Source organism: Diuraphis noxia, unplaced genomic scaffold (assembly GCF_037042655.1).
Source record: "Diuraphis noxia isolate RWA-SAM2 unplaced genomic scaffold, SU_Dnox_SAM2 contig0009, whole genome shotgun sequence".
Classification (NCBI taxonomy): Eukaryota; Metazoa; Arthropoda; class Insecta; order Hemiptera; family Aphididae; genus Diuraphis; species Diuraphis noxia.
Window position 1 is genome coordinate 1069490 of NW_028301719.1, and position 25225 is coordinate 1094714.

The 25225-nt window shown below is 30.8% G+C and overlaps 4 protein-coding genes and 1 pseudogene across 11 annotated transcripts; 2 read left to right on the top strand and 3 right to left on the bottom strand.

Annotated features, from left to right (window-relative positions):
- Positions 1-1025: 1025 nt before the first annotated feature.
- Positions 1026-7835, bottom strand: LOC107162630 (tetratricopeptide repeat protein 9C-like). 5 transcript variants are annotated; one of them, XM_015509617.2, is made up of 4 exons: positions 7716-7835; positions 4893-5097; positions 4400-4821; positions 1026-2048 (listed from the first exon to the last, which is right to left on the bottom strand). In XM_015509617.2, the coding sequence occupies exon 4, from the start codon at positions 2000-2002 to the stop codon at positions 1169-1171; it is 834 nt and encodes a 277-aa protein (XP_015365103.1). In that variant the 5' UTR covers positions 2003-2048; positions 4400-4821; positions 4893-5097; positions 7716-7835; the 3' UTR covers positions 1026-1168. The 5 variants fall into 5 exon arrangements, with proteins under 5 accessions (XP_015365103.1, XP_015365102.1, XP_089086694.1 ...); XM_015509616.2 differs by having other exon boundaries at positions 4400-4824; XM_089230568.1 differs by lacking the exon at positions 4400-4821 and having other exon boundaries at positions 4991-5097.
- Positions 5539-7716, bottom strand: LOC107162629 (splicing factor 3B subunit 2 pseudogene; annotated as a pseudogene).
- Positions 7836-9311: 1476 nt separating the features above from the next.
- Positions 9312-16503, top strand: LOC149054200 (WD repeat-containing protein 76-like). 2 transcript variants are annotated; one of them, XM_089230564.1, is made up of 12 exons: positions 9312-9709; positions 10213-10363; positions 11513-11605; positions 11678-11820; positions 12670-12775; positions 13106-13242; positions 13349-13509; positions 13584-13677; positions 13758-13896; positions 14055-14239; positions 15017-15138; positions 15823-16503. In XM_089230564.1, the coding sequence occupies exons 2-12, from the start codon at positions 10233-10235 to the stop codon at positions 15985-15987; spliced, it is 1476 nt and encodes a 491-aa protein (XP_089086690.1). In that variant the 5' UTR covers positions 9312-9709; positions 10213-10232; the 3' UTR covers positions 15988-16503. The 2 variants fall into 2 exon arrangements, with proteins under 2 accessions (XP_089086690.1, XP_089086689.1); XM_089230563.1 differs by having other exon boundaries at positions 9313-9621.
- A 982-nt stretch (positions 16504-17485) lies between these two features.
- Positions 17486-19024, bottom strand: LOC149054201 (density-regulated protein homolog). 2 transcript variants are annotated; one of them, XM_089230569.1, is made up of 3 exons: positions 18873-19024; positions 17970-18264; positions 17486-17902 (listed from the first exon to the last, which is right to left on the bottom strand). In XM_089230569.1, exons 2-3 carry the CDS (start codon positions 18237-18239, stop codon positions 17648-17650), a joined length of 525 nt encoding a protein of 174 aa, XP_089086695.1. In that variant the 5' UTR covers positions 18240-18264; positions 18873-19024; the 3' UTR covers positions 17486-17647. The 2 variants fall into 2 exon arrangements, with proteins under 2 accessions (XP_089086695.1, XP_089086696.1); XM_089230570.1 differs by lacking the exon at positions 18873-19024 and adding an exon at positions 18365-18481.
- A 103-nt stretch (positions 19025-19127) lies between these two features.
- Positions 19128-22734, top strand: LOC149054202 (replication factor C subunit 4-like). Of its 2 annotated transcripts, XM_089230565.1 has the most exons (3): positions 19128-19354; positions 19954-20062; positions 21278-22734. In XM_089230565.1, exon 3 carries the CDS (start codon positions 21292-21294, stop codon positions 22369-22371), a length of 1080 nt encoding a protein of 359 aa, XP_089086691.1. In that variant the 5' UTR covers positions 19128-19354; positions 19954-20062; positions 21278-21291; the 3' UTR covers positions 22372-22734. The 2 variants fall into 2 exon arrangements, with proteins under 2 accessions (XP_089086691.1, XP_089086692.1); XM_089230566.1 differs by lacking the exon at positions 19954-20062.
- The last annotated feature ends 2491 nt before the right edge of the window (positions 22735-25225 follow it).

Below are 25225 nucleotides of genomic sequence, written 5' to 3' on the forward strand. Positions count from 1 at the left end.
TGTGAATTTTTTCAATCAAGTACTTAAACTACATCTAAAGTATCTATTTTGTAACCAGTTCCTTTCAAATAACATGAAACTATAATCTGTTCCAAAATATTATAAACTTTTTTTATTTCAGCCTAAATCATATAAAATGTTGACAATAATATCTATTTATTAGGTATTTAATATATATTCTTCTAATTCAAGCTCGATAGACACACGCTTTTATTTCATTTATTATTAATATTTTTGTTCAAGCAGAACTTGGGTGGTTGATAAAAGTATTTTAGCTAAATTTCTTACAGCAACTTAACAGTCAATTTTATAATGCAACGATTTCCTCGTCAATTGCTCTTCTCAATATCTCATTTATATTATGACTATGTGCACTTAAACCAAATAATGTATTTGTAAATTAAGGTTGGTATAAAAAAAAGTTTAGTCTGTTTATTCAACAGTATTAAGTTTACCGCGTTGGGTGGGCTTACCCAATTTTTATTTTCTTTAACCTGTTTACTCTTCTGATAAAATAAAAATATAATTTATAGCAAAGATACGAAGGAAAGACTACTGTTCTTTTCCATATTATGTAGGTAGCGGACAATCCAAATTCGTTTAAACATAAAATATATCAAAAATTACTAACTTTTTTGAAATTTTTTTTCACCATTTTAGGCTTTAAAGGTCGTCTCACACAGCAGCGGTGGCGACCTTAATTATTCCAAAGCCGAATATTTTACTCGGAATACTTTGTTCAATATGGTACCTACACTATACAGTACTAGAAGCATACATCTATACAACAACCTGCTATATCCTGTACGAATGAATAACTATAAAACTTACGATCTAACTCAAATGTAGGTAACGTGTAAACATGACGCTATATAGGTAAGTACCTAACAAAAAGACACCTAAACGGTCATATTATAACAACATGATTTATGGTATTATTTAAAATTGACATACTTAGGTCAATATATTTGACCTATATACCTAGGCTATAGGTATATAACAACAATATATTAATAAATCACAAATCGGTATTGACAACATTGTTTATTACACATTGGAAGTAACATGAAAATTATTACAGGGGGGAGGTAGATACGTATTATATTTGTTGTTAGTCGGAATTTCCATAGGTACGGACAAACACGTACGTACAAGCCGCTGGGCCGTCTCAGGCGAACATCTTCTTGACCATGTCGCCGTAACGGGCGTTCTGGTCGTCCACGCCGCGTGCGGCCACATTACGGTACCGCTCGGCCACCGCGTTGCCGGGTTCGATGTCCAGGGCACGGACGGCGTCGACCAAGGCGCCTTCGAACATGCGGAGCTCGGCGGACGCCTGGCACCGGCGAACCAGGGCCTTGACGTTTCTCGGGTCGACGGCCAACACCTTGCAGGACAGCCGGTAGGCGTGCTCGTAGTTGCCCAGCCGCAGCTGGCAGGCGGCCATGTTGTTGCACACGACCGCGTACATGGCGTCCCAGTCGCCGCGGACAGCGTCCACGTCCCGGACGAACAGCACCGCTCTGGCCGCTCGGTTGAACCGGTGAAACGCGTCCACGAACCGGCCCTGTCCGTACAGGCGGTTGCCCAAGTCCTTGTGCCGGGCCGCCTCCGCGAGTTTCAGCCTGTCGTCGCCGCGCCAGCCAGCGCCGCCAGCCGTCTTCCGCACGGCCGACAGCCGGACTCGGCCGGTAACGCGGCCACCGCGTCCGTCGCCCACGCAAAACTCCCGGAGCTCGCCCGGCCGCATGCCGGCCACCACCGCTTCCAGGCCCCTGTCCACCACGCAGTCCGCCTCGCCGAGCACAAACACCAGCGCGCGGTCCGTGCCGTCGAACCACCTGGACGGGCCGCAGTCGGCCAACGGGGCCTGCAGTGGCCGGACGTGGGTCAGCGCGACAGAGCACTCGTCGCCGGACAGCGGTCGAAACACGGAAGACGGCTCGTCGTTGTCGGTCAACGGACGCTGGTCGATCACCTCGCAAATAGGAATCCTGTTCATTGCTGCAAGCGAGCGTTATTGGATCCAGACGATTTTCACGCAGTCCCTGCAAAACACACACGTCACCGTTCAGTTGACAATGATTATTAGTATTAGTTTTTTTTTTTTTTTTTTACCAACACAAAAGCCCGCACGAGCTCGATTGCGTTACATTATGTTTATTTAAGTATTTTTATAATGAATTACAATAAGTATAGTATACGCTACACTATCACAAATAAATACAAATTTAGAATGAAAAAAATTACAATTATACGCTTAATATATACAAAAAATAAAGCTTATTAAAATAAATAGCTAAGTAATTTGTGTGCGTTAATATATATATATTTATCTTCGTGATTATAATATAATAAACAATTTTAAGTAAAATAGGCGTAGGTACAGATACTAGTTAAAGGAAAACTAAAAGTAAACGCGTAGTAACATTAGCCATTAGGTACCTATTATAAAAGGAGCTAATGCAATGTGAATTTGGAGCTAAGCAATAACAGTTCGGCTCCCATGTGGTGATTTAATACGGAAAAAAAAGGTACCTATTAGAAAACCTTAGATAACCAAACATTTTGTTTTTGTATCGAATATCTAAATCAACATTGTAAAATTTGTCACATTTTCGGGATATACAATCTATATTCCGTGCGGAGTTGTCGAGTTGTGGTAACGATAGTGAGGCGAGCCTATTTTTATTGAAAAAACTCGATCAGTAGAACAAGACGAGTGTATAATCCACAAGATATAATTATAATTAAAGTTTGGACGTGCATCAAATGGCTGCAAGATTACGCCTAGAAGAAAGTGATTCTTGAATAATATGTTTAGGGTTGTGATCAAAAAAAGGTGTACCTCAGTGAGGTGTTTAGCCGTTTTTTTTTTTTACTATTATTATTGCCAGTAAACCATATCAATCAACTCTGAAAGCGCTAGAGAGATTTAATGAGATTTTTATTCACGAACGGATGTTTAGGATTTTTTAACGATATACCAACTCAAGTATTGGCGTGACAAGTAAGACATATTATTATAATGTTTCGAGACAACAATCGTCTTGGAATTATTTTGCGTTCCTAATAAAAAAACCAAGACGTCTTACCAAGGCTTTTCCTAGCAATTTCGTTCAACGTGTGTGAGTAAAACTGCAGGAAAGTAAGGTTCACCGAATGAAGTACTCATTTTTTAATTTAATTTTAATAAAACGATAAAAAAAAGAAAAAATAATAATATTGAATATTGTACAATCGGAACTTATCTCGTTATGTGACTTATTGTCCTATTCCATCTTGACAGACACAGAAGACATAATAGAATGCACTGGATGCAATACTGCATATTATAGATATTGACCACCGAGCCGGTTAAACGACTTGTCGTCACGAGGATTTATATAATAATATCACTTATTACTTTGTAAGTATTTAATTTATCATTGTAGAATTAATACTGGACTGTTTACCTATTACCTCCCAGCCATAGAACAAAAACAGTCTCTTTATTTAGATGAAAAATTAAGAAAGCTACATATGTTGCTAAAAAGATCGCAATGACTGCACAATTAGTCAGTGCGTTTAAATTTAAATTAAATGAGATGAATATGAGTTGTTCGTGTTAAAAAGAATGTCCCTTACACACGACAATATTATCAATTAAAATATGCCTAACCACATTATTTTATCAATCAACGTACATTATTTTTCAATTTTTTATCTTAATATAGTTTTTAAGTGTATTATTTTTATTCGACGTTCTCTTTTGGTTTACAACACTAATTTTACATTATTATTCCTATAAGTAGGATGTTGTTTGGAGTATTTAGATTTATAAACATCAAATTTCGGACGCGTAGTTAGACTGCTTTTGGAATTAGTTCTATCTTAATTTAAGTATACAGTACCAACATTTTGCGAGGTACATACTCACTTTAATATTTAAATATAGTTACTTAAAACATATGAACAACTCGTCTTAAATTCGATTTCTTTGCATCTAAGTATACTATAGTCTTTAAAAAGAGTGTACTCCGATAAAAATAATCGAGCAGTAATGCGGCTGCAGTATATCCATGTTAGCGACGTTCTGACGTGAATCGTAAAATATTCGGCCGTTATAATATGATATCGAAGTCACGCTAATAACGAGGAACAAGCAGTGGCGCGAGATATTTTATTCCAAGAGTTCCGCAAAGACTCTGCCCATCACCCTCTCACCTGCCCACCAAATTTCAGATTTAAGTTTGAAAATATATCAACCCGGCAAATCATTCACTATTCCGTGCTACACTCCTAGTCGATACTCAGCAACAAGAACCCACCACACCCATACCCATCACTGACTTGGTCTAAAAAAAACTGCCACCGCGCCCCTTCAGGTAGCAAACGCAAAGGAACCTGCTGGCATTACCTGCAGGAGGTTTTTTTTTTATCAGCAACCACCGGAACTTGGAGCTTCAACAGAAACGGGCGATGAGTGACCTGCACATGCAAGAGATAATACAGTACTCCAGTACGTTGCCGGGATTCGTTTCATTCGCGGTCACCCATCCGTAAAACTGTACGAGTAGGTGGCGGGCGACACGTAGACGAGGGCGGTTTGACGTTGTCGATGGTCAGTTTTATTTTATTTTTACCGGACGACGACGTCGAAAGTGTGCCCAAGTCGACGACTGCAGCTCGTGAATATATATATATATGTTATCGCCGCCGTCTGAGTTATGCGCCTTGCAGTTAACGTCAACGAATTGTCTGCAGGAATGCACCGCGGAGGGTCAGGCCAAGTCGATTTCCGTTAAATTTGATCTCGATCACAAACCTCTCTGTACCAAACTTCTAGTAAAAGTCAAGTAAAATCATAAGCCTATATAGAAGTGGCGCCTGCGCTTACACTGTATACCTACCGAAAATAATCACACAGACACTAAGTACACGACCGAGCGATGCTCAACATAATTATAAGCTAATAATAATATATTGAGTTAATAGGACGTGGTCTCGCCTAAATAATTTGTCTGAAACGTTACATCAGATTGGTCTCCAGTCCGACAGAATCGATCGTAAAATACTCCGGGGCATTATTCACCAAAACGTATTCAGAGTCAAAACCTGAAAGTAAACACAAGGCGGTCTGTATACATTTTTAACTTATTTCAAACTGGTCACAGTTAGCCTTAACACATAATATTGATAATACTACAATGCCGTTAATATATAACATGATATTATATAGGTAGGCGTACATTTAAAAATTTATTCAAAGAAAAATCTAAAAAACACCTATTTAATTACATCACAATCGTTTGATAAGTACACTTAATAATGTCATACTAATCATGCCATGTAAAACAAATAATTTTTGTACCACACCGCTAAATTAGAGTTGAATTTCCTACGCGTAATTGATTATTATTTGTAGACAGCTATAATGTTTTCATTGTTTCCATTATCCACAAAAATATAATTTAATTATAATACGCGCAGTGTTAAATATTTTTTAAAATTTATTTTTATGAAAGTGTTTGTAACCGTAATCAAATATTGTTCATGTAGCTCTAAATAATAAGTTTATTCAGTGGATTTCATTTATAAGTTCAGCACAAATTTTACACCAATTCCGTTCAAATACAACATAATTTATACACTTTATAGCGACTGTAAAAAGTTGAATACAAAGAGTTGTATAATTTATACACAATATTTTAATATTTTCTAAAATGCACAAGGTATAATTTAATTTCATTTGTTTAAAATTTGAAATCTTTATATTTTTTGCTTGTTTTTGCTTCTTGAGCGGCTTTCCGTTTTTGTCCTTTTTTCTTTTCGGTTTCTGTGCCATCATCTTCCCCGCCCTGTTGATCCTTCATTCTTTGCTCATATCTAGCTGCCATAGCTTCTACATCTCCAGCTAATTCCAATTCAGATGGATCTAAGCTGACTTCAACTTCACCAGGTTTATTTGACGCAGCAGTTGGTATGTCATACATGTGTGTAGATGCCATCATAGAGCCACGGACAGTGTCTACCTTCTTCTCTGGTAAGACATGGTAGAGTGGTTGTTGTTCGCTACTTTCCATTTCAGATTCAATCTTTCGTTTTCTTAATTCAATATATTCGGGTGTTTCGTAACCACTTGGTAATCCAGACATAATTCCTGATGGTGTAGCTAAGCCTTCAGCGACCGGTGTGGCAATACCACTAGCGTCAATTGCTACTTCTTCGGTTTCTTTAACTTCTTCTTCCTCTTCCTCCTCTTCACTTTCTTCTGCATCCGATTCAGAATCTGGTTCTCCCCACATAGATTTATCAATTTGCTCTTCAGCTACATGTGATTCATCATAATCAGATGGTGTACCAAACACATTACCATAAAGAGGTCGACCACGTTCATCTACAGGAGGTTTTCCCCAACCACCAGCATGGTAACCGAAAGAACATCCTTCAGGAATGGGAGCATTAAGACCAGGTATTTTAAGTGCTGGATAAGACGGCGGTGGACCATAACGCTGCATAGCGATAAGCCACGGTGGAGGAACTTTGTGAGCGTTATGACCGACTGGCATACCTAACGCAGTACGTAATTCAGCACTTAAGTCACCAGGTTTCTTTTCTCTAAGTTTAGTCTCATATTCTTTGCCTTCATAATACAAGTCACCATGAAGAGATAATCTTGGTTTAGTTTGCAATTTAAAAAACGCGTCATGTAATTTTTTGTAATCAATATCAATCTTTCCCATTTTAGGTCGAACCCTTTCTCTCATTTTATTTTTTAACGACTTTTCATCTTCTTTTTCTTGATGAGCAGCTCTCATCTCCATGATACCAGTGCGCTTAATAAAATCAGGTAAATCAAATGGTGGCTTTTCAATACCTCGTTTACCTTGTAAATACTTACGCTTAAAGCACCAATGACGAGGTACAGGTACTGTGTTACGATGTGCTTTTAATTGTATTAAGAGATGAGGATCTCTGGCAGTAACGTCATGCATTTCTACAACATCTGGTCTAGAAACAAGTTGCTTTAATTCAGCTACACTTAAACGAGTAACCTTTTTAAATTGCCTTCTTGACAATTTATCAGAGCCCTTCTGCTGATTTTCTCCATCTTTATCTCTAAGATCATCATCATCTTCTTGTTCAGGGAGCTTAGGCACTTTCTTTAAATCTAAACTGGGTAAAGTAGCTTCTTGACCACCATCTAGATCTGCTGGTTTTTGTTCTGGTTCAGGAATTTTGAAATTCTCAAACACTTTAGCATATTGCCTATACATAGGTACAAGGTTGAACACGCTTAAAGTTTCTTGTATGTATTCAACCTCAATATCTAATTTATCAACCTTGTTCTCTTTGTCTGAGGATGTTGTTTCTTTTACTTTTTGCTCATTTTTTAATTGTTTCTTCTTTTTTTTCTTATACTTTTTCTTCCTTCTTTTAGCTACTTTACGATCTTTAGAAGACATTTTAACTATTTGTTCTTCTTCATCATCATCATCGTCATAATCATCCTCATCCTCAACATCTTCAACTGTAGGCTGTACAACTTCGGTGTTATCTTCTTGTGAATACTCTGTTGCTTGAATATTGTTCAATGCTTGTTCAAGGGCTGGGGGAAGAGTAACATCTTCTCCAGGTGGAATTAGCAAATCTTCTTCGAAAACTTCTGGTTCATACATATTTGAACCACACAAGAAATTTGAACAGATATTTTAATTATAAAATAAGCTTACGGTTGTGAATCTTTTTTGAAAGCTCTTGTGTTCTGCTGAATGAATTAATATATCAATGTTTCTTCAAAATGGAACACAATCGTCAATCACTACTTCTGTCAGCAATCATCACTTTTCCACCTAGAAACATATGGATTTAAATATTAAATATATATTACATGTAGATACATAATAAACTTGTTAAATGTAAAATTATTATAAAACTTTTATAACTAAGTAAAAGCTATCAGAAATGTAAGTTAGGTAATAACTTTATTAAATTAACCAGTACTATCTAGAAAATAAAATAACATATACATAAAAATTATTAATCAATTATAGATTACTCATGTGGTATCTTATAGATTTTTATCTGTCTGATTTAAATAAAATTTATTATTAAGAATTTATTCTACAAAGCTACTCATAAAAAACTAATTTACAGATGATTGTAGTTGTTGTAATCTGAATATTTTTTATAGGCACTTATACAGTAACAAGACTTTTAAATAAAACGTAAAAGTAAATTAGTAATAACAATATATTATATTCAATTAATAGAAGCATAGATAATAATTATCCAATAAACACAAAAATTAAAATCAAAACAATTTTATTATGGTTCTTTAATTATTACTTGTTAAACATTTCTAAATATTTTAGCGGGTATCTAATAAAAATACATTTTTAATGATTTAATGTACGTGCTTAGAACTACACATAGTACTGTGACAAGCTGATATCATATATCATAATAATATAATAAAATAGGTATAAAAGTATAAATTTAACTGTTTTAAGACTTATTTGCCATTTTTTTATGAATATATCGCATACTGGACTATATACTATATTTTAAGTTAAAAATACTGCCAACACGGTTGTTTATTGGTAAGGAAATAAGAAACAAAAACCAAAAACTAAATAATAAGAGCAATAACATTATATTTATATACCTAAAAAAGAGTTGAGAGTAAGTTTGAAAAAGTAACAATAAAATATTCATACCTAAATATATAATATTTTTTTTTATGAAAGTTTATACCTAGTAATAAGTTCATAACAAATAATAATTACAAAAAATTATGGTTTAATGACTATTTAAGTTATCAATAGGTATAGTTTACGTGTTACTTTGTAATTGATTATTTACATAGCAAGAGTCAATAACATACAATTATGCATAAAAAAGAAAAAGTGGTGGATAACTCGCATAGTGGACTTCATACTTCATACTATAGTTATAGCTTTCAGGTTTATTTGAAAGTTCAGAGCACAATTTACACAAAACAATTATGATTAACATACCATTTTATTTGATTCCATTTGAACTTTGGAGACAAACTTTTTCAAACTTGACGGCTGGAAGGCAACATTTAACTTGAGAGAAGCGCCAACCACGAGTAAGACAACACACTAAACACAATCACACGAAACACAGAAAGTTAAGTGCTTAATAATAATAATATGTCGGCCTGTTTTCTGTGTTTTGTTGATAGTTGATGATAAAATTGAACAGATAACAAAATAGACGCCGTGTGAATATCTGGGAGGTTGTAATTTTCGCGCTATTTTTCGGAAATTTTAGGTTAGCCGGTTTTCATAATAAATAATAATATTCTTATTCTTGTTTAATAATATTGTAAATTGATGATCTTTGATAGTTTATAATAAATTCTTGGAATCTTTAAAATTGTAAACCGTAAACCATCATAACCATAAGCTTTAGGCTATAATTGTTAACTTTTAGCAGCTATAACTTATAGCTAACCATTAGCAACTAGCAAGTAGCAACCGTAAAACATCCCGTGCTCACGGTCAAATAAGATATTTTTTTTCACTATTTAACTATTTCCTACTCGTGGAGTAGCTTCTATAGCATTAATCAATAATCCGTAATAAGCTTTGGTCTTTACTCTTTACTAAGGTAAGATTACTTTATCGTGACTTAATCTTTGACTATTTGCCACTTACCGAGTTTGTTTGGAATTTTGAACACTGCTCCATAGACGAAAGTAGGTATTGAAGTTTATCTATAGTGAATAATAACTTTAAATATATTTAGCTTAATAAAATGCCCATTCTTAAATTTGATCTTTTTTCAACGGAAGTGTCCAAATCTCAATTACCTATATAGTTCCTATTCTTAGAATAGAGACACTCAGTTGAATGGGAGTCAGTTTGTCCAAGTTTAAATGTTCGAAGATGATAGTATTAATTCTAATAAAACTATCAACCGGACTAGGAACCGAATACTGCTGAGCCACTTTTAGATGTACATATAGCCGATGGATAATTAGAATGTAGACATCTAGTTGACTTATTATTAGTTATTAATTAAAACATGTATATTACAAGAATAATTATATTTTATGTTATTTTCTCATTTATCATCATATACCTGCACAGTACACAGTAACATTTTTTTGTATTGTTTTGATCCTTGATAAAGTTGAATACTGTGTAACTTTTTTTTATGTATAGTACCAATATTATAAGTCTATTTTGTATTTTCTAGTTGGCATTTAATTCTTTAAGATGAATAAAATCCAAGACTTGTCTCCTTCAAAAATGGATGACATTGAAAGTATGTCTGATGATGAAGATGAAAATTTGACATATGAACAACAAAGAGAAAAAAGAATGAAAAAAAATGAAGAAATGTTGGAGTGAGTTATTTTCTCTGTAAATAATTGGGGACAAATGCACTTAACCACGCCCCTCACAAATTTTAAATTTTTTTCAAAGACATAATTTTCAAGGCTGATTTAAAACTGTTTGAATTTTTTACAGAAACTATTGTTTTAGAAGTTATAGCCTTTCAATGTTTAAGATTTTATGTTAAAACAGCATGCGTGCAACAATACTTCCACTCGCAGCGCTTACAAATTTTGATTTTTTTTTACAAATTTAACAAGTTAAGAACATACTTATAATTGATAAAGATAACTTGATCGAATGCCTAGGTTAAAAAATTTTCAAATTCAAATTAAACTTTTTTTTAGTTTTGGGTGATTGACTATCAAACAGTCCAAGTAAACAACTCGCATTTTATAAGTCATCAAAAAAATTAAATGTATGTTCCAAGGATAACATTTCTTAAAATAGTTTTATAGAAATATAAAATATATTTAATAATTCAGTAAGTAGGTACTTTATATATTCAAAAATTGTTTCATAAACCTAAAAAAGTTATTAAATTCCTATTGATTATTATAATTTTCATCATGACCTTCTTTTTAAAATCCAAATATATTCTTCTACATAAATTTAAATAACTCAAAAAGTTATCTGTTTATCAATTTACTGAAAGAAAAAACTCTTATTAAAAAAATAATTTGTTATTACCCAAGACCTTTAATGACATAATAATCAGTTATCCATGACTACCTAAGATTTACTACTATCAGATACTTGTGCAGACAAAGATCAAATTTAACATGTTAACCATTAATAAATAAATAATCTAATCTTACATACAAATACCTTTATTCTTGTAATTGGATATTGAGACTATATTAATGTAATATGCTGACACATTTTATAATTTAATAAACCATAATATTAAAAAATTAGACATTTGAAAATAGGGTCCTTGTGTATAAGTACCTATACCTATAGCCTATAATAGGTACTTGAAAAATTAAAAAATCAGAATTCCTTTGCAATATATTTATTATAAAAAGAAAATTTGGAGAATGCTTTGTGTATTACTCATTATAATCATATAACATGAATTCTTATTATTCATCCATAATTTGAATCATTGTTTGTGTGTAATTTTTTGATGAATTAAATGGTGTGTAATAATATTTCAGTATACTTGGTGTAAATCAAGCTGCAAAGACATTGGTAACTTCCATACAAAAACACACACCAGTTAAAACAACTAAACCTAAAAATACAAGCTTGTAAGTATTGATTGTTTTTATCAAATTACTTAAATCATTTTTATTCAACTTCATTATTTATATATTTTTCAGAAAACCCGAGAGACGTTCATTGAGAATAGCTCATTTGGCAGCACCTCAAGATTATCAGCTTCCTGAGGAATCTAAATTAGAATCTAACAATCCTAAAACCTCTAAGAATAATGATTCTTATGGTACTGATTTTAAAAATCAAGGTAAGTGCCTTAATATACTTCAACTACTTATTTTTTTTTTTTTTGCTTAACACTTTAATTGTCTAAATTCCAAATGTTTTCTTATCATCCAATTAACCTGGATATGCGGCCAATTTTGACCTATTTTACCCAGTTACATTTGCCTTGGCTGTCTCGGTGGAATGATTGGTTAGGCTAGGTGGCATGCAAGGATACGTAGAACAACCAATTACATCAGGGATGCCCAACCTATACCCACAAACCTAATTAATGTTTTGAAAATAATATATTAGTTTTCATTGTTTTTAATTTATTTTTATTTTAACGTTATTCATGACAACTTATAATAGTCATACATATATACTAACACTAACTAATAATATAAATACTCATCGATCACACTTATCTGACTTACATTGTACTTGGAAGTTATGCAATGGTCAGATGATATACAATCAATTTTTTCAATTATAATAATTACGTTATCGAATGTGTGATCAACTGGTTTTTCTAACTGCGCAGATCCGTTAATTTCAGATGCATATTCTTATATCAAAGATTTCAAATTAAAATTAACTCTATTCACAAATCAATAATTGAAAAAAATCTTGCCCATTTTCCACTATGTTATTATACTTTTTATCAAGTTTAAAAAAATACCAGTCAGATAAATATTTGATTCAGTGACATCCAATTTATGTATTCTGTTAGTAAACTACATTTAAAAAATAAATTTTTATCTGTTCCACCGCAATCGCCAGAGTATGTGCATTTAAAGAAAACATATTTTACTTATTACTAATTATGTTTAATTTAGTAAATTGTTGTAAAATGTAATTATAATTTAAGAATATTTTATATTAATTAAAGATTCCATATCAATACCAGAAGAAGACTCTGATTTTGTTGAAAAACTGAATGATGACCTAGCCATTAAGGAAGCTGTTAATGATTTTCATAAGTTACCAAGTCATAAGTATGTAATAAGTTTAAGGTCAATTATAATTCATATTTTACCTTAATGTTTAAATTGGAAAATTTATCATACTATTTTTGTTTGTCAACTTGCTTTCACTATGTACTATTCAAATAAAAGTGTCTGCTTATGAATTGATAAATTTATTGAAATAAAAAATTCAGTATAAGTAATATTACTTATGGCGATATCGTCAAAAACAGCTATGCGATTCTCCTTGTACTTTTACTACATACATTTTATTCTTCCAAGTCTCATGTCATATATATATAAGTAATTCAGTTTTTCACTTTAAATATAATTATACAAAACAATTTTGTTTTTATTTAGATTTATACATGTGTTAAGAAGTCTTGATATGTACACACCATCAGTAAAAGTGTCTGAAAAACGTATCTACTCACTTGCTATTCATCCTTCGGAAACATCTTTGACAGTTGCTGCAGGGGATTTGAGAGGAAACTTAAGTGAGTCAAAAAAATATAATTACATATTTTAATTGTGGAATTAATAATACAACAATAATTTTACTGTCTAATATATTAAATCCTAAGTAATAATTCAATTTTGTAGCTTTGTACAGCAATAAAAATTCAGAAATGCGCGAGTATAGACTTCATGATGCACCTGTTAATTGTATTTCATTTTGCACTTGGGATCCATACAAGTTGTTTTCAACTAGTCATGATGGATCAGTCAGATGTGGTGACATTGTTAAACGAACTTTTGATATTGTCAGTATAATTTTATTATTGCTTTTATTTGCTTGTAACTATATCAATTAAAGTTAAACTATTTAACTAAATAGATCTATAAGACAGAATGGAAGGGTCAAAGTAAATCAAAAATGAACCATGCTACCTGGCACACTGAATTTGAAAGAAATCTTCTCATAGGAAATGGTATGTATGGTATTGCCTGACACCTTTTATATGTTATGCATGATTTATATCAAATTTTTATAATTATTTAAATGTTTAAGGTTCTGGTCATGTAGATATGATTGATACACGAACACCAGATAAAATTATCAACACTGCCTGGTGTCATGAAAGATCTGTGCGTACAGTTCAATGCCACCCATTGGAAAAACATTACTTTTTAACTTCATCTGGAATTGGGTAATTATTTATTGCTATTATAATAATATATTTATTAAAGTTATTTCGTTTAAATTGAAATGTACTATTAATAATATTCAGCGTTATGGTATAAGTAATATATCTTTATGATATTTATTTAATTCGCTAATAAAATATAATAATGTGTATGATTTTAGAGAGGTTTCCTTGTGGGACATAAGAAATATGACTGACCAATCAATTAATCCAGTTTTACAATTTGAACATCCTAAATCATTGACAAGTGCATTTTTTTCTGCCTCTGGTTCTAAGATGGTGTCTACATGTAATGATGACAATTTAAGAATATTTAATACTGATAGATTAAATTCAAGTTGTACAAGTAAGTTATAAAGTATTGATGGTATTCTAAAAAATATTCAATGATGTGTATTGTGTTTTTTTTTCATTTGTATCACACAATAATTTCCTCAGTTACGAATAAAATCTTTAAATTCATAATATTTTTTTATGAGCGTCTGAATTTCAAATTTTGACCAAATATGTAAAACTCACAAAATTTTGGAAATTATTTTTAGTTAGAAATTGATACACATTTTTCTTATTAAATCTAAAATTTATCTTAGGTTTTTCCATCTTTATCAAAAAAAAAAAAAAAAATTAATATGGAGTACATTAACATTATACAACTTATTAATCAAAATATTTAACCATCAGTAATTTTTTGGCACAAATTTTCTTTAGAGTTCAAAGCCATTCGTGGATCCCCTTAAAACTGATCTATGTGCTTTTGGTGTGCCAGTCCGAGGCTGGTTCTATCTGAATGGATTTTATCAGCTGAAATACTAGACATAAATATAATTTTTTTATTGTGTTATAATAGTTAAAAATTGTTAATAAGAAATTAATAATGATTCATCGATAATAATCAACAATCTTTTTGATCAAATGACCATGCATCCCTATGCCATTTTACTAGGCACTACAATTTAACATTTTGGTTTGTAGATTTATGTACAAAAAATACATTAGATTGCGTACTGCATTCTAGTGATGTCAATTAATTTGTGGTGCATTAGAATTAGTCGGATAAGATTGATGAAATATCATAAGATTTATCAAATTTGTACAAAATGTAAATTTAAATATTATTTTTCAGAGCCTATAAACATAATTCCACATAATAATCATACAGGACGATGGCTTTCAGTATTTAAAGCTAAATGGAATCCAGGAAGAGATAATGAATTCTTCGTTGGATCAATGCTATCACCAAAAAGGGTTAGTAGTAGAGATTCTTATATTGTATATATTATATTTCACTTAATAATTTAAAGAGTGATAGTAAGTCTATTGAAGTATATGTTAATGTATTGGTATTATATATTCAATAATTATATCCTAATAACTAGAATTCAGATTTGAAAGCAATATGAATAATAAAAAAAGCATTTATATAAAAAAACAACTAAAAATTTTAGTGGGTTTTCACCAATTTCACAATTTGTGTAAGATAAAATTTACAAATTATGACCTTTAAACGTTTATCAAAGTAATAATGTATATTTCAAACAAAAATAATTATCTAGTTTAAAAGTTTTCAAAATTATCATTGTTGGCTGTTCTCTAATTCATGAATGTTTGGTGTTATTGATTTGTATCATAAATACTGTTTATTATGATAAATATTGTTGATTCAAAAGGGGATGTATAGCAAAAAATACAGGGCATATATCAGTTAAATATTATGTCAAATTGTTAAGTGTTAACCCCCATTAGCATAGAAATTAAATGAAATACATTTGCCTGTCTTTATCCAAAACATAAAGGTGTTTGATTTGTAATTAAAGCAATTATTGCTTTTAATAGTTACTGATATTAATAATAAATTAATCATGGTCTGAAAAATTCTAAATTAAATGTATTCTTTTATTTGAACATATGCTATAATTTATTATTTTTCAGATACAAGTTTATAATTCTGCCGGGCATGTATTACATATTCTGCAATCTACAGATATGACTACATATTGTCCAGTCATAGAAGTACATCCCACTCAGGCTATTTATGTCGGAGGAAACGGATCTGGCCGTTTACATATATTCAGCACCAAGGAGCAATTAACATAAAAATTTTTCTTAAATTATTGAATTAAGTATTTTTATTAATATATATAAGCAAAATAAATTATAAAATATACTGTTTTTTACAAACACAAATCTACAGTTCATTAAAAAATACCATTTTTTAGTAATATAATATAATATCTAATTATTTATTAATAGCTGTTATATTGTTTTATAGCATATTGTACAGCAAAACTAGGAATGTCAAAATCAAATATTATGTAACTGTCAAAGTTTAATGAGTAATTATTTATATTATGTATAATATTTTAAAATGTACAATGTATGTATAAGCTATGTGTGGTTGCCTTCCTAATCAGTACTATCTACCTGTATATTTTTTCTACCAGTGTATTTTTTATTTTATTAATGTTACTTAATGTCGTTAAAACATCTTCTATACCATAATGCGTTGACTATTTGCAAAAGTATTAATCCATACAAAATAAAATACTGCTGTAATCATTTTATCGTTTATTAAATATACTGTATGTTCAATCAAATAACATATGTTATTAAGACAGTGTTCATTTTGTTCTAGTTTTATTATAAGAAATTTGACTGGTATTTTTGTTGTATCTACGATATTGGAAATTTTCCTAAGATAGCTTTCAATATTGGTTATCCAACACTATCGATGTAGACAATGTTATACCAATGACAGAAGTAATTAACCAAAAATATGAGATTGTGATTATATTATGTTGGTTTAATATAATTTTACAATCATGGTCTTACATAAAATTCACTGGAATCCTCTTATTCAATAATATTTATATAGAAATGGTATACGAATGTAGGGTGGCACATTGAACAGCTCTTAATTTTCATGTATCAGTCCCTACATAACCCTAAGGTTAACCTAACCAAATTTTGTAGATTATCAACATTTTCTTGTTTTTGGAAACTTGTGTTCTACTCTATAAGTCAAAAAATTTACCAATATATATATATCATGTGTTGTCAATATGGCAGCGGTTCTCAACCTTTTTAAGTGTATGCATACCACCTACACAACTTGAAAATGTTCGTATACTATTTAACCAAATAACTTTTTTTTTTTTTGTGTATGGAATATTATTACTCTAGGAACTACACAATTATGATTGTTTAAGCGTTTAATTTACAATTAATGGAAAATTAAATATTCACCATCATTTTTGATATCAAATAAGGTAAGTAATATTGATCCATTACAGTTTTTCATGAATCAAGATTTTCTTTGTGTACCACTTATGAGCTTTCTACGAACCACAGGTTGAGAAATGCTGGTCTATGGGTATAATGAATTTAACATACTATTTTTTAGAGTTTAGAATATGATAACCCTATATTCCTAGTTACAATCTTTCAATGTTCACTGAAATATTTAAATAATTAATTATATATTTATGTTAAATAAAAAAAATAAAGTTATGTTTGGTAAGTGTAAAATATCAGCTTTTCCTTTTTTAAAGAAGTGGATGAAGGAATTGTTTACATAAAAAAAATGAAATAACAATTAGATGAATGGAAATAATAAATATTCCATAGCAATATATTGGTTTCGTACATTTGAATATTCCAGGTGACAACAGCGAAGATTAAATATTGACTAAAGTCAAACAAAACTTCAATAACTGAATATTTATTTCACATTGAAAATAAATAAATTTTATTGCGATCACCGTTTAAGATCTCCAAGGTCTTCAATGTAATCTTCATCAATGTCAGGCCATTTTTCTGGTATAATATCAAATAGGTCATCTTTTACATCACCTTGTATGACAATTTCATCCTCTCCTGTCACACTCGATCCACAGGCAAATTTAGTACCAAAAAATTTAGCAGCAACTTTTAAATCAATGTTAAATGTACTCAAGCCAGTTACAACAGTAACAGATTTCTTCTTGCCTCTTGGTGCTCTGGATAAGCATACCTAAACAATTTTAATACATACAATAAATTTTTGAGTTGAAGTAAATATTATTTTGAAAACTGCTTACTTGTTTGGGCCCATCATCTTTCTTCTTTGATTTTACCATACCTTTCCCACCACGTTTTTGACGTTTTTTCTCATCAGAGTCATCACCTCCAGCAGTCCCACTACATGTCATAATTCTATTAAACTCATCAGGTAAATACTTTTCAAGCCATTCCCGACAACGGTCTGTGTCTGAAGAAAAGTCACAGTATTCTGGTGGAAGTGAACAGTTGCCACAATAAAATACTTTCAAAGGATATGAAGGTTTGGAATTTGATTCTTCCTCAGCCATGTTCCTTATAAAATAATTTTGTTACCTATAAAAATAAATAAACATTATAATTAATAATTAACTCTGTATTTTAATCCTAATAATATCTCTATTATAAATATTAAATAATAAAAATATTTTCTAACTTTAGTTTAGTTAAATAATTTTTGTTTTAATATTATATTTATGAGTGTCATTAATGGATGATTTCTCTATACATGTTAATGTATTACTGTAATTTAAAACCGTACTCAGAACACATAAACTTATTATGCCAACAGGTATAGATTGTATATTTTCAAATAAACAAAAAAATTAATATATTATATAATTGTAGGTTACACACAAAAATAACAAAACAAATCTTAACAATTTAATAATTAATTAATAGACAGATTGAAAACAACTGATATAAGATTTCAAAGCTAGGTACTAAAATAAAATGTTTTGCACTTTATCAATGTGTGCATAACTTTTTCCTCGCGAGTTTTGAAATTTAACATGAAAACGTGACATATTATTCTTTATTTTTTAGGAAATTTGAAAAATTGTTGAGTGTAAATCACCCTTATCACTATTTGAGTCACTATACAAACTGCAAAAATATTATAATATACTTAGGAGAAATAATACTTAAAAATATTAACTACTTACTTTTAACGGTGTATATTTTATGTACAATTATTTACAGGGACTAATAAATTACCATGATGAAGAATTACAGTCTAAAAATTTAAAAAATTGGGTTTACGTAGCTGATAATATAGATTTTCAATACAAACTTATCAATTTTGAAATAATTATAATCAAGACCGTGGTATAAATGAATATAAACATAACCTAAAGTTTGACAACACGAACAAATACATGTTTACATTATTATGGAACATTTTGGCGGTAAATGTACAAAACACTATCACTGAATACTTTGGCCAGTTGGGCCTCAAATTTGTATCATTCATTTCACTACATTCTGAAATCTGAAGAATTTCGGCATTTTCTCGTTCAGCGGCTCTGTGCTACATATTTGAATGGATAACAATAATTTCATTGTTTAATGTTGCTAAATTCAGAAATAATTAACGACGGACAGACTTACTTTGTTACTTGTGTGGAGTTTATAATCACTTAAATTTGTAAGTAATAATAAATTTTGAATACCTAATCGGTAGTTTCTTATTAATTAACATCAAACATTTCTAACATAATGGTACTGGACACCGTAAAATGGTTATTAACATAGTTATGCACAGACTCTGAAAGCAGGTAGTGCCCATATATTATCATCATCTCTTTAGTCAATAATTTTATAAATACAAAACATCTAAATTTGGTTCTGTTATAACAAGTAAAAGCTCTGCTATATTTAAACAATATCAATTTGCAAAGTGCACATATAGAGAATCATTCAATTTTTAATTTTTTAATTCCCTTTAAAAATATTCTCTAAAATTGAATATGGTAATATTTAGGTATATTTATTACAAACTACGAATTGTGTGATTGAGGCATAGGGCACTTAGGCCCATAAAGTAATTATAGGGCGTGTCTGAGCACACCTATGGATTAACACCATTGTGTTATTATGGTTTTGGGTTTATGGATTGAATTCATCCAATAAAATATATGTATATACCTAATGCACATTAATACATTTATTATTCACTCTGAGCGGTGTCCATTTACAGCAATTTTGCATTGATTGGAGTTTATGGTTTATTAATTTTTTCATCAGTTTTAGCAAAGTGCATCCAACTCAAGTATTTTTCTCCATCATTATCCGCAACTCATGATCAAACTACATATTTATCAGGAATTCTGCAACATATTTAAATAGCATAAAAGTTAGTAAAATTTGGATTTATTTTGAAAATTAATTTTAACAGTTGTTATTAAGTATTAAACTATAAATTAACCAGATGGGTATATGCAAAAAAATTTACATAAATATTTTTCTTCAAATTATTTCCCATTATAGATGTTTTGCATAAAAAATAATTATGATTTAGGTATATTAAGTTAAAATATTTGCAATCATTGATAATGGTTTGTTATTGAATCACCTGTCCTCATGAAAATTGTATTGTTCCAATACCCATAAAATCAATATATATCGCATATACTGATGGTTAATAGTGATCGTTAACTAATCAAATTATTCAAAATTTGGTATAAGTATTTATATCAGACTGTTAAATCAAATGAAAAATACTTTGCTATTAGTACAGAAACTTTGATCATGTCTATAAGTTCATAGTATCATTTTGTTAGTCATTATTCATATCTTCGTAGTTAATAACATTGGTATCAACTATCAAGTTAGCCAATATATTATACTAAGTTCCATATATTTTTCTGAAAGCCTATAGATAGCATATATTATATTTGTAAGAACTAAGTGTTCCACATCATTAAGTATTATATTGATATAATTTAATTAATCCTAACTTGGAGGCCTACACTTAAAATGTAGAGATCATTTAGGATTTATCAAATCATTACCATAAAAAACTCCAAAGAACAGTAAAGAATATTTTTTAGAATTGTACATAGTAAAATGTATGTGGTAATCAAAGCTTAATAATAATGGTCTAAATTATTTCATATTTTAATGTTTATAATTTTTAGTATTAATGAAAATCATTATTACAATTATATTATAATTATCATATTATATGGGTGGTGAAATAGTAATAATCAAGAGTGACGGAGTTATTCAATTTGAACAATGCGCCTAGGCATTTCAATAACAAACCAGTTGGTGAATTCAATCATTTGTAGTACAGTGCTATAAGATGATATAGTGAATTTTAATTTTTAAATGATGATATTGTGCCTTACATTTTAGGTTTTTAAATATTTAGAGATAATTGAATTATAATTATTTGTACTACCTGTAGGTACTAGTATTAAAATATTTGAAAAAGTTTTTAAATTACATTTGTTAGGTAAAATGTTTGTAATTTGAATTATCTGGGTTAGTGTAATACTATATTCTTTATCATTTTTAATGATAACTTATTAAATATTTCTATTAATATAATTTTTTGGTATTATAGGAATTATAATTGTTATGGATTCTTTTCTAAAAACTGGAAAAATCAACCAAGAACAACAATCAACTAGCAGTGGTCTGAAGAGTAAAGATGAATCACGAGGAATTTCTAGTAGCACCACACCTTGGGTGGAGAAATATCGACCTCGTACAGTTGATGAAGTATCTGAACAGTCAGAGATTGTGGCTGTACTAAAACAATGTTTAGAACAAGGTGCTGATATGCCTCACTTATTGTTTTATGGACCACCTGGTACAGGTAAAACTAGTACAATAATTGCTGCTGCTCGCCAGCTGTTTGGAGATATGTACAAAAACCGTATGCTTGAACTTAATGCATCTGATGATCGTGGTATTCAAGTTATTCGAGATAAAGTTAAAACCTTTGCTCAGCTAACAGCTTCGGACCGAAGACCAGATGGTAAACCTTGTCCGCCGTTCAAAATTGTTGTGTTAGATGAAGCTGACTCAATGACAGCACCTGCTCAAGCAGCGCTTAGGCGTACTATTGAACGAGAGACAAAGACTACTAGATTTTGTCTTATTTGCAATTATGTGAGTTGCATTATTGACCCATTGACGTCCCGTTGCTCCAAGTTCAGATTCAAACCTTTATCACATGACATAATGCTAACTCGTCTCGAGCACATATGTAATGAAGAAAGAGTAAAATGTGCACCTCGTGTGCTGGCACGGTTGGTCGATGCTTCCGGTGGAGATATGCGTAGAGCAATAACATCACTCCAAAGCACAGCTAGATTAAAGGGAGAAGATGGTATTGAAGAAGTTGATGTTCTAGAAGTTGTTGGCACTGTGCCAGACGTCTGGTTAGATCGTATGATAGAAATGGGTCGCATGTACGACTATCAAAAAATGGATGGTTTTGTGGAAGATTTAATATTTGAGGCATATTCAGCATCTCAGATTTTAGAACAATTGCATGATAAAATAGTTTTTTCTACAGATTTAAAAGACAATCAGAAGGCACTCATTTGTAAATCTATTAGTATTTGTGCCTATAGACTACAAGAGGGTTGTAGTGAATATGTTACTCTTTTAAATCTATTATGTTCAGTTGCGAAAGCATTAAAATGTTAAAAAGTTCATTGTAATTTTTTTTTCATTTTTATTAAATTCATATTTTCATTTTGAACTATAAAATTATAATTATATTCATTAGTACAGTTCTGTATTAATATTTTTTTGTAATTCTCTATATTTTGATGATTCATCCATTACTTTCCATAATTACTCAATGCGATTCCATTACAATCAGTGTTGTAAAAAAAAAGTTTTAAGTAATTAATATATGATTAATATGAAATGATGTAAATGTATCTAATATATCACTTACCATAAACGTACAATAAACATCTAATACATGATGTCATGATTGCAGCATACGCCAAGCTCGTATTTTAAACAAAAAAATTCAATAAAAAACCATTTAGAATTTCAAAAGTTTTCTTAAAATTATGATAGTCCTATCCTCTTCCTCTCAACCATGTCTCTGGAGCCGCCCTTGTTAATAAAAATAAAAATTAAAACTAGATAAGGAAATCTTAGTTAGAACTGTAGGAGGTACCTATTTTAATAATCCTTGTAGACCTCAGGCTTATAAACAGTGTATACACATTACTATTTATTTAGGTATTATTATAGATTATATATATATTATTATTATTATTTATACTTTTACATAATCTATGGTAGTATGGAATGCATAATATGAATTAAAATATAATAATATCTAAATATCTTTTATTATAGGTGCTAAATTGAACTAAGATACTAGAAAGCAACACACTTAGATTTGTTTATTATTTAAAATATATATCTGTATAGTGTACCTCCGGCAACAAAATATGTTGCATTGGTTTGTTGTAGCGTCAAAATTGCCCTTTTGGATTGTGCCCATGGTGCAAGATCGCATGGACTACTACACGTATTAAAATACCTATATAACTACAAAGTGTTTTGAGTAGTTCCTAATAGCTGCAAGTTATTTCTAAGGAATTACGATTTGCATTTTCAATATAAGTAATGAATATTAAAATTTGAAATTGAATAATAGTTATAATGATACGTAAAAATGTATTGTTATGTAAATCATCTTATCCGGACAAGCAATGCCTCCATTTGATTGCGTACCAAATTATAATTTTTCGTACTTTCGCGCGGGTTTTGATCAAGTGATTTTTTTAATGTGATATATTGTTATTGTATTATTCGCTCAGCCAACTGAAAGACGAAAGGACACGGGTCGACTTGAAGTGCCTCCCTAGTACTTATATTATGCTAAAGAAGTGATTTTTTTTATTTTAACTTCAAGTTTTTCTGCACTAGCGATACGCGTTTTGATTTTGTATAGTTCTGTGTTGACGTGTTGTATCTGTCGTATTTTTCTGGTTGAACTCTTTTAAATAACATGTAAGTAATAAGTACATAGGTACTCACGTCGTCGGACGTGCCTACACCAAGCTTCGTAGACTACCACTCGATAAATTGGGGGGAGGGATAAACACAGCCTGTGGCGGATTTTCAAAAATTTTGTGGGGGGGGGTCCTGTGTCTGTGGTCTGTGTTACACAGATGAATTAGCCCCTTCCAAACATACAAAGTGGTTAATGGTCATTACTATAAATAATAAATATTAAGTAATTTTTAATTAAAATATGGTTTGAGCGCGAATAAAAATGTAAAAGTATTAGTTAACAAATTCTAATACATATTACACACACAACATAGGTACAAACTCGCATATTATATACGATTTATGGGATAATCAATTTTAAAAACCTCCCAACTGCAACTTCTCACTGGACACTATGGGCCAGTTGGCGCTTGGTTTACAGGACAGGTGCTCAGTATTGACACTTACTAGTCAAGACAAATTTGACACTTAACCTCAAAAGCCATTGAGCTCAAAATAGGTATATTTTAGAGTTGGTCAAATGTTATAAATACTTGATAGTATTTATACTGTATTAAAATTAGGTCGTGGTAACAAACCTTTGCCATCGTGGCATCGTGTGTAGTATGTGAGAAGCTGGAACTAAAACTATATTTTATTGGTTCGTGGTTGGTAGCTTTCATCGACCGCTGTAAATATTTGAAATTTTAAACTACTTAAAGTTAATATTTCTTTTTTTATAGTTGTTGAAATCATTTTTTTTCTGATTTGTATAAAAAATAATGTAGTACCCATATCGTATCACAATAGACATTAAGCACTTGGAAAGTGAACAGATACGGCGGAAGCAGTTGAACTATAGTTGAACATACCTCTGTTGAACCAAAACCTAAGAAGAAAAAACTACCCTCGACCACAAACGATCGGTAACGATATTTTGTTATTTTTTTTTCGGTCTCTCAAATACCGGTAAACTTTATCGGTATTTTATATTATTATGTTTCGTACCCTGCGGCCTGCAAGGCTACAAAAACAACGGTTTGGAACGGAATCTCGCACTAATATTGAAAGCGTTCAATTAGTCAAACCTCAAACGAACGTTGAATAAGCCAAACGGCCAGTGCGATGTTGACGATAGAGACTCGAAAAACAAAACTTTAAAGATCGCAAACGAAAATAAAAAAAGATCATCCCGTCGAAGTGCTGCAGCGCTGACTAATAAGTACACCATATACTTATATACCTGCTGCAGTGGTGAGTGGTCCTCAAACTTTTTTCCATCGCAGCATATTATTATAATTAATTAGTTATCATAAGTCATGGCGGCACACTTTGAATAAATATTATTTAAATATAAATACAAAAATATAATCATTTTATAATGTTTTTTAATAATGAAACAAATTTCAAGTTGTCGCGGCACATCTTTAAAATTCCACGGCACACCCTTTGGAAAACACTGCGGCGTATTCCATAATCTTCCCGAAATTCTAATCGTAAATACTCAATTGCAAATCGAAATTGGCGGAAAAGGTGCGAT